Here is a 13,086-nt window from a genome sequence, read left to right as displayed (position 1 = left end):
TGAGAGGGTGTTTCAAGCACTACACTTGAGCCAGTGTCATCCTGACCGTTTTTTTTTGCTTTTACACTCCTGGTTTTCCTGTGGTTTGTCTCTCACCTGTTACCCTATGGAAGGCATACCCAATGGAAAGAGGAACGGATAACTATATAAAGGAAATGGTGAGGCTGACTGTACATAAAGTGGTGCCTAATACCCAGAGTAAACAAACTGTAAAAAAATAGAGAATATTTTTTTCTCCCTCATCTCTTTCAGTTCTAGTGACCAGGGGGAGGAGGCGGGGGTTGTTACTGGTAACACAAGTAGATTAAAGATTTGCAAAAAGAGCTGTGGTTCTTTAAACTAATGGAGTTCATTTAACCTCCCTGGACCTCAGTTGATTGGATTATGTGATGCCATCTTATTTAATGCCTTTGAAGCACTTTCAGATCCTCTGATGAAAGGCACAACATAGAAGTGCAGCTATGAACTGGTTCTGTTATTATTTGTTTTACCTTTATCATCTGTGAGCTATAATTGTAGACCTGACCTCATTGTACAAGGTGCTGTACAAACGCAGAACAAAAAAGATGGTCCCTGCCCCAAAGGGCTTACAGTCTGTTTATATTGTGGGAGCACCTACAGGCTCCAGTCAGGATCAGAGCCTGTAGTAGAGTTCACTGTACAGTTGATTCACTGGGCCTGATTCTCACTTACATAAGGACCCCTTTACACCACGCTGGGAGTGTAAATTATCCTCAAAATGTTCATACATTACATTTTCACCCATGCTGCAGCCTCTTCACACTAGCAGTGGGTGTAAAGAGACCTGGGAATAAACAAGAATGAGGCCCATTGTGTTTTGCCATTTGTTCATTGACTATTATGGTCCAACAAAATATCAGCTTATGACATCTTATGGTTGGTTGGGTTTTTTTTCTCCTTCTAGTTACGGCATCAGCAGTGGAGCTTAGTGATGGAGAGCGTGGTTCCGTCAGACCGAGGGAACTACACGTGTGTTGTAGAGAACAAATATGGCACCATTAGGCACACTTACCAGCTAGATGTATTAGGTGAGATTTCTCTACTCCCTCTTAACTTCTGATATGCAGTCGTCATCGAGTGGCTGCTTGATGGCTTATGTGCAATGATCTTGGGCTTAATCATGTCTTCCTTGACATGAATGGTGCAGGCCCAGGTCCACAATCACAGACACACCTGGCACTCATTCTTAGCAGAGAGGCCAAAAAGCAAATGGGCAGGGACACTGACCTGCCCTTTCACTTCCCTAGATGTGGCTCTTCCTGTTCAGGGTTAAAGCATATTGATTGGGGCAGTGTTTGGGAACCCTATGCTGCAGCTACCAGGCATTCCCTTTCTGTGGGTAAGCGGAGAGCTGTGTTCTCTGGGATTGCTTATCCGTTGTCTTTCATGAGCACTAGTACAAGGAATTAAACTACTGCTCCCAAGCAGACACTGGTAGTGGTGCTGAAAGTAGCAGATGGGCACATTCAGAAGGGGGAGAGGTTAAAAACAGGTTCCCCTTTTTCATTTCAGAAAGGTCACCCCACAGGCCTATCCTCCAGGCAGGACTGCCTGCCAACCAGACTGTGGTGGTAGGCAGTGATGTCGAATTCCACTGCAAAGTGTACAGTGACGCCCAGCCTCACATCCAGTGGCTGAAACATGTGGAAGTCAATGGCAGTAAATATGGATCCAACGGGACGCCGTATGTCACAGTGCTGAAGGTTGGTAGATGTCATTTGCTTTTGCTTACAAGGGAAGATGAATACCTCCTCTGTGTGGGTCTCAGTGATGGCATCTGAACTGCTTAAGTACTTCAAGAATTCCCAGAAATGTTACCCTCCTGGATCCCTGCTTTGTCCAATGGTAATGCAGTATTGCCAGAAAGTTATGGATCTTCATGTTAATGCTGGGCAGTGTACTTCCATGGCCGTGATTATGCAGACTCCTTAATTAGCCAAGGGGTACAGGTGCCTGTTCAAAACATCCAGTCACAAAGTTTAGAGGCATAATTAAGGAGGCTTTCTGAGAATGTACATCCATAGAGTAAAATCCCGACTCCAATGAAGTCAGTGGGGATTTTGCCATTGACTTCAGTGGGGACAGGATTTCACCCATAATGATTCATTATCTGGTTTAAAAGATTAGGTTACATTAATACCGTCAGGTAGTTCCAGCCCTGACCTGATCATGCAAACCCTTAATCATGTGAGTAGTCCCAAAATAAATTGTGAAGTAGATAAAGTTGTTTTTAATGTTCAGCTCTGTTAATTTGCTGTATTAATAATATAGGGTAAGGAATCTTTTGTGTTTAAAAATATGAGGCCAGATCCAAGCTTTAGTGACCCCTGTGCAAAGCCAATGATTGATCCATGGTTTATACCTTGACAGTTTCGCTTTTAATTAAATCTGTGCCTTTCAAAAAAAGGGAGAGAAGTAAAAAGCAGTGTGTTTGAAGCCTTGCTGTATCAAAAACTCTATTTTCTGCCTTTTTAGGATCATGATTTTGCAGCTAGATGAGGCTTTGGTACCTATATTGATGAGAGACAACAAGGATATCTAGTGTTAGATTAGATTAATTACAGCTAACTATTATTTCTGACTGTCAGAGGGCATGTACAGTCATCTGCTCTATTATAGTCAGAGTAGCAATGATTACCAACTACTGTGCTAGGGATTCATTGGTGAAATTTGTAGCTGGTGCTGTGGAGAAGAGGAGACATACAGAGATCTCAGAGCTGTGGACTGGAGTGAACACAGTATTTTGCAGATGACATTGTTATTTGACAATATATTAAACCACCCACAAATATATAGATGAGGGGGTAAATAAATGTTACTCAGGGTAGCATTTTCAAATGTGACTTGTCGGCCCATAGGAACCCAAATTTCATTGAAACTCAGTGGGACTTACGCTCCAAAATTCTTATGTCACTTGTGAATATGATCCTAGGCTCCTTGGTTTCTTGAGCGCATCTGAAAATTTTGCACTAATCGTTTAGAACCAGGAAAGATACAAATTAGAGGGGACATTACCATGCTTTTCCTTCCCCTTGTTCTTCTCAAAAATAAATCACTGCCTGTAGCTCTACTGTACTTCCATTGAGAATTCAGTCCAAAGATCAGGTGTTCTCATTCAATGAAGACAGTAAACTTTGTTTATGAATATCTAAATAAACTCGAAACTGGAATTCTGAAACACAACAAAGACCCCCAGGCAGCATCAACAGTTCAACACCACAGATCCTAAGGGGGAATGTACTGTTTAAATCATGTCATCTGTGCACTCCAAGTTCCCTTATATAATTATTCCAGCGTTTATAGGGAAAAGATAATGAGAGTAATCTGGATAGATGGGATTTTTTTTGGTTTTGGGTTGTTGGTTTTTTTTTTTGTATATACATATATGTACATAAGTCCATTAAAAATATATAGGGCTATGGAGTTAATCCAGATTTGAAGTTGTACCTGGGAACAGAATTTGACCCTTGTTTGTCAACTTAGTGATGTCCCTTTACATAGTATATCCAACATATTGTCAGTTTCAAGCACACTTTTATTTCTTCATGTGAAGTTAAAAATTATCAGACTCTATGTACAGTACTATAATTCAGCCAGATAAATGATAATATAAACCAGAGACCCTGGAAATCATTATCCAGATTGAAATAACACACTGGAAGAAATGGTTGGAGACTGTCCTTCAGTATTTGGTACTACAAGTTGATAACACTTTCTGTTTTCTGGCTGTGCATAAAGATTTGCTTAAAATATGCATATATTAGTTTCCCATTGATTTCACAAGCGACGTACCAAGTGCTGTGTCACATGCTACACAATGTAGTCTTTTTGCTTTATGTGTGGTCCTTATGGAATAAAGACGGCTACCTTGGGAAGTTCACAAAGTTGTGCAAACAACTGATTGTGTCACAAACCCAGGAAGCTACTTGCTGTGGCAAAGAATTGTACATATAGTGTTTAAAAATTTAATTTGAGCAGCAGAGATGCTAGATTATTAGAACTTCCAAATGCTTTCTCCCCTTTGGACAGTGTGAGCTATGCCTTCGTAAAGGTGTGAGCAGAGGCAGGCATTTGAAAACAGAAGTTTGATTTATTTGTTTTTTATTAAAATTGAAACAGCACAATTATCTTTGCTGCTTCTGATTAACCATGACTGTGTCTGATTGTGTTAATGTTGGTTTATGGTACCGAGGCTCAGAGCATTTCCATTTCAGGGCGCATCTTTGGGCTCAAATGCTGGCCCTTGGTTTGGTTTTTATGAGTCTCAGCTTTGTATGTTTTATTATTTTTAAAATGCTAAAGATGAGGTAAAGTGCTAATATCTTGGAACTGAATTGCCCTCTCCTTTTGGAGCTTTCCCCACATTATTCTGTCATAGAGCAGGGTTTGTTCTATCCTTGTGGGAGCTGACAGTGGCTCAGATCTCAGTCCCTAGCGATGCAGCTGTGCTGGAGTCACGCTACCAAGACCTCCCCTGGCCATGGATGCTTTAAAACAGCTTCCTGGCTATAAGTCTCTCCAGTGTAATCTTGACAGGGCTGGAGGGACATGATGCACTTCCCTTCCATGAGGCTTCCCAGTCTCCTGACCTCGAACAAGTCTCTCATGCAGCAGAAGGGCTTCTGTGGTGTCCAAAATATGGGTTGGATGGTGCATTGCGGGCAGCTGAGCCCCCTTTCGTGCAGGAGAGAAGAACTGAATGTCAAGATTCCCATCCACACGTGGGTCTGGGGGAACACAATCTGCCCTGATAATTACATTTAATGCTATACTTTTTAATCTGTTTTGAAATTGCTTGAGAAAACCAAACTGCCATCTGGATCAATTACTGCGAAGCTGGGCCAAATCTGTGAACAAAAAGAATTCTGTAGAACACAGGAGGAATTAGCAAAATGCGCATAGGAACGTTATTCATGTGCCGGCAGGGGGATTGAAAACTCCACATTCCAGTCTCCAGCAAGGAAGGGTGTTAGCCCAGGATAAACTGTACCCTCTATATCAATACACAGAAAGTACAATTATAAATAATGAAGCAACGGCAAGAAAACTTTCTCACTAGTTGATTTAAAGATGGGTACAAACAAGCTTTGCAAAGTGTGAATATCAGCAGTGAGCCTAAAACTGCAAAGTTCACATTGGAATTTGAACTCTAGGCCTAAATACAAAGCTGATCCTACAGTCCTTTTTGCAAATCAGGTCTGCACAATCAGGCCCTAAAATTGTGGGTGTAGAGTGGACCAGGCAGAGGAATAACAAAGCACTATCACTTCATTTTATCTTCCAGTATTGAAAGGGGTATTTTTCTAGACTTTCAGGCATCTGCTAAGGGGGTTGCACAGTTTTAGGCAAAATAAAAACAACTGTTTAGAAACAAACCTATGTGCCATTGGGGCAGCTTGGAAGAAGAGAAATAAAACCCCATTTAATAGTCTGAAGTTGGACTGATTTATATGCACCGCTTTATTAAGTAAAGAAGAGTCTCCTATAGGCAGTGGAAAAAGTTACAGCTAATTTCTGAAAGGCAAAGTCAGCAGTAGACTTCAGACTGCCACTGCTTATATTTTGTCTCCAAATTCTATTTTGGAATCCTGATAATTGAAACAGTATTTGCCGAGTTGGGTTGCAAACACAAATCTCTATTTAAGCCCTTTTCCTGCTGCTCCTGTCTACAGAGTTATTAAGAAAGCCTTTGGCTTTCTAGCAGTTGTTAGATGCAGAACAGGGTACTTATCTTTTTTTAAAGTAAGATTACGTATGCCTTTTAATTGGAGATGCACCAGTAAAGGGAGAGGAGCGAACTTGTGCGCTGTTTGTGGGCTGGATCCAGGTCACCTTGCTCACTCAAGTCTTCAGTAGGTCTCCTCGTGTGAGTAAGGTGAGCAGGAATTAAAGTGTAAAATGGTCATGTTCAATCAATCCTAGCTGACGTAGCTTCGATGGAGGTATTGTTTGGTTTACTGAAGTTCAGGTTTCTGTCTGTTCCTGCAGTCTTGGATCAGTAAAAACGCTGAAGCCGATGCTAACCTAAATCTGTTCAATGTGACAGAACAAGATGAAGGAGAATATCTGTGTAGAGCCAACAATTTCGTAGGCATAGCCGAAAAACCATTTTGGCTCCACATTCGCAAACCAAAACCAGGTAAACCATATACTCTGTCCCAAGGCCCTAGCAACTGCAAGAATGAGCTTTAACATTTTAAGAAGCTAGTGATTAAAATTACTATTCGTTTTGTATGAAACCCTGTCAACTGATGCTGAATGGCTTTACCTTATTTCCTTGCTATTTTTTTTTGAAAGAATTAAATGCCTATACATCAATTATGATGGAAAAATTCCCACAATAAAATGACTGTCAAATTTTGCTATCAGCTTTCTCTGCTTGTATTTCTTTTCCTTCCTCACAGCTGAGTGCTGATAACAGGATTGCATGTTAATGACCTTTGATGTTCGAAGCTCTAAGAAATCAAATTCATTTGAAAATTTTTGCCCATAATATTAGTATAATCAGTAAACATACTTTTTTCTTTCCAATAATTATTCATAATTAACATGGGCATTAGTTCATGTGGGCAAACACATAAGTAGAGAATAGTAAGAGTCCAGTCAGTCCCTGATTTAACGCCGTTGGTTTGCACTCCAAGAATTTGGCCTATGTCTTGAAAATTTTCAACTAATTATAAAGTGAGAGGCAAGTCACTCAGTCTATCTCCCTGATAATGTAGGAATGTGCCCTAAAACACTTTCTGATGATGATGCAGAATTACATTGTAGCATCAAGAGCTGTATTAATAGATAGACTCTTGGTGCTGAAATTGACATTAAAAATAACGTCCTCCAGATGAGCATTTTTTGTATAGTAAGTCACCATTTATCTGGTCAGCACTTTAACCTTTCCTCTCTAGATCTCCTCTTTCCCTGTCTCTTTTTCTTACAAGCTCTGTTGTTTTCCCCACACTCACCCTGCTAACCAACAGTCAGTCCTATTGTGGGGCCAATTTTTCCTTTTGATGCTTTTGCTTGCATGCTTCATTAGTGGGACAGAGTAAGAGCCTGGTGAAGGGAACCTTTTGCTTTTACTACAGGTTGCAAACGGGAATGAATAAATTAAATGTGGAAGACAAAAAAAAAATCTCCATCTGCTTTAGAAATTTGCCTGTAAATCTGTGTTGTGTCCTCAAACTTGCTGGGAATGTGGCTTATTCTCTGTTTTCCCTCTTTCTATATGTGTATATTTTTTTTCCCCTGTAGACGGCAGGTGTTAACACAACGGATAAGGAGCTAGAAATTCTGTACTTGCGAAATGTTACTTTTGAGGATGCAGGGGAATATACTTGTCTCGCTGGGAATTCTATTGGGTTTTCACATCATTCTGCTTGGCTGACGGTTCTACCAGGTATTTCCTTCTGCGCTGTCCTCTTTCTTTCTTCTGGGTGATGCTTCAGTGTTTAATTTAGAAATGCCAAGTTTCCGCAAACTCTACATTACATGGAGCAATGAGTTTTGATCTCTGCAGAAAGAACTCTCCTCTTCCATTTGTCATGCAGATCTCTAATCCACACTGCAGTTGCATGTTAAATACTTACGTGCTTCACGTTTCATCCAAGCATCACAAAACACTTTAGAGATAATAATTAAGATTAAGTTTTTGTCACGGTTATTTTTAGTGAAAATCAGGGACAGGTCACGGGCAATAAACAAAAACTTAGAGGCCCGTGACCTGTCCCTGTCTTTTACTAAAAATAACTGTGACAAAATGGGACTGATGGGGGAATGAGAGCCAGAGCCCCACTGTATGAGGGTGGGTCCAGCACCTGCTCTCACAGTGGCTGACTGCTCCAGGGTCCCCCCGCCACCCATAGTGGCTTTAGAGATCCAGGGTCCCACCACTACTCAACGGTGGCTGGGAGCTCCGGGTCTGGCAGCTGAGTTCTGGGGTCCCCATGGCGGCTCGGAGAGCTGGGGTTCCCGCTGGCTGATACTTCCAGCCCCGCTGCCCCACAGCTGAAGCGGAAAATGTCACGGAGGTCTCTGGAAGTCACGGATTTTGAGACCTCTGTGATAAAATCTTATCCTTAATAATAATGATCTAAACCTCTCAAGATCACTTTAATTTTGGTATGTAGTGTTATTCCTACTTTAAGATAATTTCTCAGCCTGGTCATCTATAAATGGAAGGTCACAGTAAGAGTCACTTGTAGAGATGGAGGTAGAGAACCCAGGAGTCCTAGCTCCCAGGCTCTGCTGCCCTAATTTTCAGAGGTACCAATACTCTGAGCACCAACTGAAGGCAATGGGAGCTATGTAGGTGCTGAAAATGGAGGCTGAGATGACCCCATCTTCCACTCATTTCATGTGCAAAACTTATATTGACATAGAACAAGTTCAGAATATTCAACAGAAAGCTCTGCACTGCTGATGAGAGAGAGAGAGAGACTGCACTGTCCCACACCCTGAACACTGGCCTTGTGAACTGGCAGCATATGTGGGCTGGGTTGCTTGGGGAAGGTACTGTCCTTACTCAGGCTACATTCCCCCTAAAGCTGCTGGGGGTTGTGCCCAAGAACGATTGCGGAAGCCAATCCAAATTCAGCCTTTTCTTTTATGCAATGCTCATTTTTAATAGTCCGTTGAAAGGGCAGCAAATAAATGATACTCTCTCAAATTCCCTGGTTCTAAAACATTCTGATTCTCCCCTGCCCCTCATAATCACTATTTGTTATCCTTGCAAACACATGTGCCCCAGAACTTTTTTCTGAACCAGAAGCATTGGCATTTCTAAACCCTGACGTTAACTGAATTGGTGATTTTTCATGTTAATTGCCTTTGTTAGTGGTCAGGGTGTCTCCTCCAAGACTGGCCTTGATGCAAGCGGGATCTGCTGGTTCTTCTCTCTAAAATAGCTGGTGTCTTTAGTCTGTTTCCGCTTCTGCCAGTCCCTCGATTAAAAAACATTTCCGTTGGTTTAAGTTCTGAGGTTTATATTTATTATAAGAATCTGCCTAGATCAGGTCACCCAATTGTTACATTGGTTTTAAAATGTATAAACTTATAGCGCATTTAAAAAAAAAAAAAAAAAAAGTCCACCTAAAGTGGAACTTTCTAGTGAACTCAGAAGGAAGTTCCAGGTGTAGCAAACTGGAATGAGGGGCCCAGGTTGCACCAGCCACTAGGGAGATGCAGAGTGCAGTCCATCTGCGTTGAACCTTCTGCTTTCAGCAAAGGGATAAAAGGCCCAGATCAGAGGCCTCAGTGCTGTGAACCTGTATTCAAACACAGCAGAGCCATCCCAACAGTCTTTCTTGGCACTTATACTCCCTGCCCACTGGATGTAGGGTCTGATCCCTTGAGATCCTTCGGCTACTTCTGACTTCACTGGGGTTAGAGGAGCTCCGCACCTGCCAAGGTGCACAAAGGTCCCCCGCTCGTCTGGTAAGCTGGTTCACAGCCCTGTAGATTGGTGCACTGTGTGTACGGGCATGTACAGACATTAGCCACACCCTGCTTAGATGCCCTTTTTTTCACATCGCCATGTTCCTTCATGGACACAATCACTGAGAGCCTGATCCAAAGTCTGATGAAGTCAGTGGGAAGATTCTCGTTGGTTTCAATAGGTTTTGGGTTGGGGCTTGAGTGATTCCGTATCCCTTTTGCCCAGGGAGGGGTAGAGTTCCCCCATAATGTTTCTTCACTGCTGTGCGCACAAGTTTAGCTGCACTGCTGCTTTCGAGTCATGTGCACCCAATTTACCCAGCTCAGCGTTTAGCCCAGAATGAAGTGACCGTGTGAAAGGAAACGGAATGATTTCACTATGAGGAATTCCACTGCTGATTAAAAAACCATTGGGCCTCCCCTTTCTGTTAGTATATTTTTGGTTTTGCTTTGACCCCTTGTAAATTCAGAAGTGCCTGGACTGAAGGGAGCAGGTGGAGAATCATTCTTAATTTGTACCTTGCTTGGGGAAGGGTTGCAGGATTGATCCCTGGGTACATAACACTAATTATGTTATAGCCATCAAAATGACTGGGCTCGTGATACAGCCCTGCCTGCTCAATGGGCCTATGGGAAGTTCTGACCTTGTGAAATCCTGGGATGCAATTTTTGCTAAATTATTTGGGATAATTTTTCCTTCCTTCTCTTGTCCCAACAAAATATTTATATTATTATTATAAATTAATATACGCTTAAATGCATCTTTTACAAGCCAGGTTTCCCATTTACCCTCACCCAAGTATCCGATTTTAACCTTACCATCCTTTGGAGACCAGCGTGATTCAGGTGGCATAAACTGAAAGCTTAGTTTGGGTTGCCACATTAATCCTTTGTCTGGGGCACGTCTGCTGCCAGCATTAGAGTCAAATCTGATGAGTGAAATATAGGAAGGGCCTGATCCTGCATTCTTTACAAAACCAAAACCCCGTCTGTAGGCATTCCAAGTTCTGGGTTGGTGAGGGCACCTAGGTTAAGGCCCAAGGGGTTACATATATACAAAGACGTGTCCAGCCCCTAGGCCTGATCCAACTCCCACTGAAGTCAATGCCATGCGTGCCAGTGAGCGCTGGCTCAGGCCCTACCTGGATTCCTTGCATTGCATTTGTGCTGTGTTGGCTGCCATCACCTGTCCTTGCTCCTTACTGTTGTGTCTTGTTATCCCGCAGAACTAGTGGAGGTGGATGATTCTGGCTCCGTTTATGCTGGCATCCTCAGCTATGGGACCGGCTTCGTTCTCTTCATCCTGGTGGTGGTTGTCGTGATCATCTGTAGGATGAAAATGCCCAACAAAAAAGCCATGAGCACCCCCACTGTACAGAAAGTTTCCAAATTTCCTCTCAAGAGACAGGTAACAGAAAGTAGATACAAGATTCCTATCGCCCCATCTTTACATTTCCTTTCTAGATTAGGAGCTTGACCCTGTGGTATTTTTACTCAGGCAAAAATCCCATTAATGTCAATGGGGCCTTCTCCTGGATAAGGGTCAGGCCCTGTGTATCAATTTGTTTCACTTAATTGGTTTACTTTTATTTTTTCCAGTGAAAATGTCCTTTGTGGCAGTTAACTCTCTCTTTAGTTTGCAGTTATTGTCTGTCAGAGGCCAGCAATCCCACAGAGACTTGTGCTTACCTAGGACTAGTAAAACAGACCCTTAAACCAGCCCTGCTGGCCACACGTAACAATACCAAGGAGAAAATGCACCTTCCAGAGAACAGTTCACAAGTCCTGCACCCCTAGCCAGCATGGAGGGATGTGTGGAAAGGAGGAGATTGCATTGTTGGGCCTGCTCCCACCGAAGTCACTAGCAAAATTTCCACTGATTTCTGTGCGGCTGGGATTGGGCCTTCTTTTTTGCAAGGGACATGATGACATTCGGTCCTATAAAAATCCCATCCACTTGTGCATCAGTGACTGGCACTGCGGGGCAGTAAATGTAGGAATTAAAAAGGGCTGCAAACTCTGCTGAATCAGCCTTTCTGGCTGTAAACCACCTGTTGGCTTTTACAGGACTGAGTAGGGAAAGCTTGGGACTGGCTGCAAACACACCCCATGTGTATGGGCCAGAACCTTAACTGGTGTAATCTGAACTAGCTGGTGTAAATCATCATAGAGTATTGGCTTCAATGGGGCCACTCTGATTTACACCAGTAGAGGAATTAGGCTCTGTATGCCTAGATATAGATACACTCCCACAAGATGAGACTAATATTTTAATTTCCAGGTTATGATTTATTGTAAGTCTTTAATAAACAAAGATTAGTTGAATCTGATTTTCTTGGCTGGTTCCTTTTCAAGCATCTCTGTATCTGACGCAAAGGCAGTCAGCAATAACATTTTATTTGCTCTATTCAAGCAGGTGTCATTGGAGTCGAACTCTTCCATGAATTCCAATACCCCGCTGGTCAGAATCACCCGCCTCTCATCCAGCGATGGGCCAATGCTAGCAAATGTCTCAGAGCTCGAACTGCCTGCTGATCCCAAGTGGGAATTAACGAGATCTCGGTCAGTCAAACCTACGCCCTGAATATGTGTGTTGCTCTTCTGTCTTCATTCCACATGTCAGCACCGTTGCATATTAATTCATTTGTTTGTGTCTGTCACTTCAGCCTGACTCTGGGGAAACCTCTGGGTGAAGGTTGTTTTGGTCAAGTGGTGATGGCAGAAGCGATTGGGATCGATAAGGACAAACCAAACAAGGCCATCACTGTAGCTGTCAAGATGTTAAAAGGTACAGAGAATAGCACCGTGAAGGGAATGGCAGGAGGTGGGGCGGTTAGAGAGGCATTTGCCCTTGGCGTTTATCCTGCTTTGGGGTTTGTTTTTTATTCTAAAAATACGTCTACAAAAGAAGAGCAGACCTAAGGTCAAATTCTCCCTTCGGCTTCTGTAACTGATGCCTGTTACCAGATTCCTGTTAGGGTGGGTCACAGGAAAGGGAGGGGAGGTGCCGTTTTAAGGAAGAAGGATGGTCTAGTTGAATAAGCATTGGGCTTGGTCACAGATGATCTGGGTTCAATTCCCAGCTCAGCCACCAATATCCTGTATGACCTTGGACAAGTCACTTTATCTACCCTTAATCTCAGCACCCTGACTTTAAAATCAGGATAATGCTTTCCCTATCTCACCAGGGTATTGAGTATAAAATCCATTCAGGATTGTGAGGTGCATCTACTTGGGTGACGAGGGTCATATAAACACTTCGATAGATCATCATTGCAAGCTCAACCCTGTCCAAGCTTCCTGAGGTTACAGCTCAACAGTCTTAAGAGGAGGCAAAACAAGGAGTTTGGTTGGATTCCTCCAGATTCTCTTGTTTTCCCCGCCTAAAGCACAGAATATGCAATGACTTGACTAGCTTTCCTTTTCATGCTGTGGAAAACACATTGAGGGGAGTGGCCTGGCTAAGCCAAAGCAAGAAGTGTTGCAATTCTGCAGTGCACAGCACATTATAATGCTAGCGTCAGTTGAAACTGTTCTTCCAAATGAAACATTTTTCCATAAGAAAGTGGGGTTTGACAAAACTTCATCAATCCATTTTTGATTAACTTTTTTTATGGGGAAAATTTCAGCATTGTC

At 42.6% G+C, this 13,086-nt stretch overlaps 1 protein-coding gene across 4 annotated transcripts in view; it reads left to right on the top strand.

Moving 5' to 3' along the window:
* The window catches only part of FGFR3 (fibroblast growth factor receptor 3), a 79,843-nt gene that overhangs the window by 54,495 nt on the left and 12,262 nt on the right, over positions 1 to 13,086 (top strand). The window contains exons 6-11 of one of the 4 annotated variants that reach the window (XM_067567689.1): positions 926 to 1,049; positions 1,534 to 1,724; positions 7,270 to 7,414; positions 10,677 to 10,858; positions 11,867 to 12,012; positions 12,117 to 12,238. In XM_067567689.1, the coding sequence (XP_067423790.1) occupies positions 926 to 1,049; positions 1,534 to 1,724; positions 7,270 to 7,414; positions 10,677 to 10,858; positions 11,867 to 12,012; positions 12,117 to 12,238 (910 nt within the window). Of the gene's footprint in view, positions 1 to 925; positions 1,050 to 1,533; positions 1,725 to 6,009; positions 6,161 to 7,269; positions 7,415 to 10,676; positions 10,859 to 11,863; positions 12,013 to 12,116; positions 12,239 to 13,086 lie in introns of all 4 variants that reach the window. The other 3 variants (XM_067567688.1, XM_067567687.1, XM_067567686.1) reach the window with 3 other exon arrangements.

This window comes from Emydura macquarii, unplaced genomic scaffold (genome assembly GCF_026122565.2).
Source record: "Emydura macquarii macquarii isolate MOO-44397 ecotype Brisbane River unplaced genomic scaffold, CSIRO-AGI_Emac_v2 contig_2795, whole genome shotgun sequence".
NCBI lineage: Eukaryota > Metazoa > Chordata > Testudines > Chelidae > Emydura > Emydura macquarii.
The sequence above is the reverse complement of the archived record's forward strand: the minus strand, read 5'-3'. Positions and strand labels throughout refer to the sequence as shown.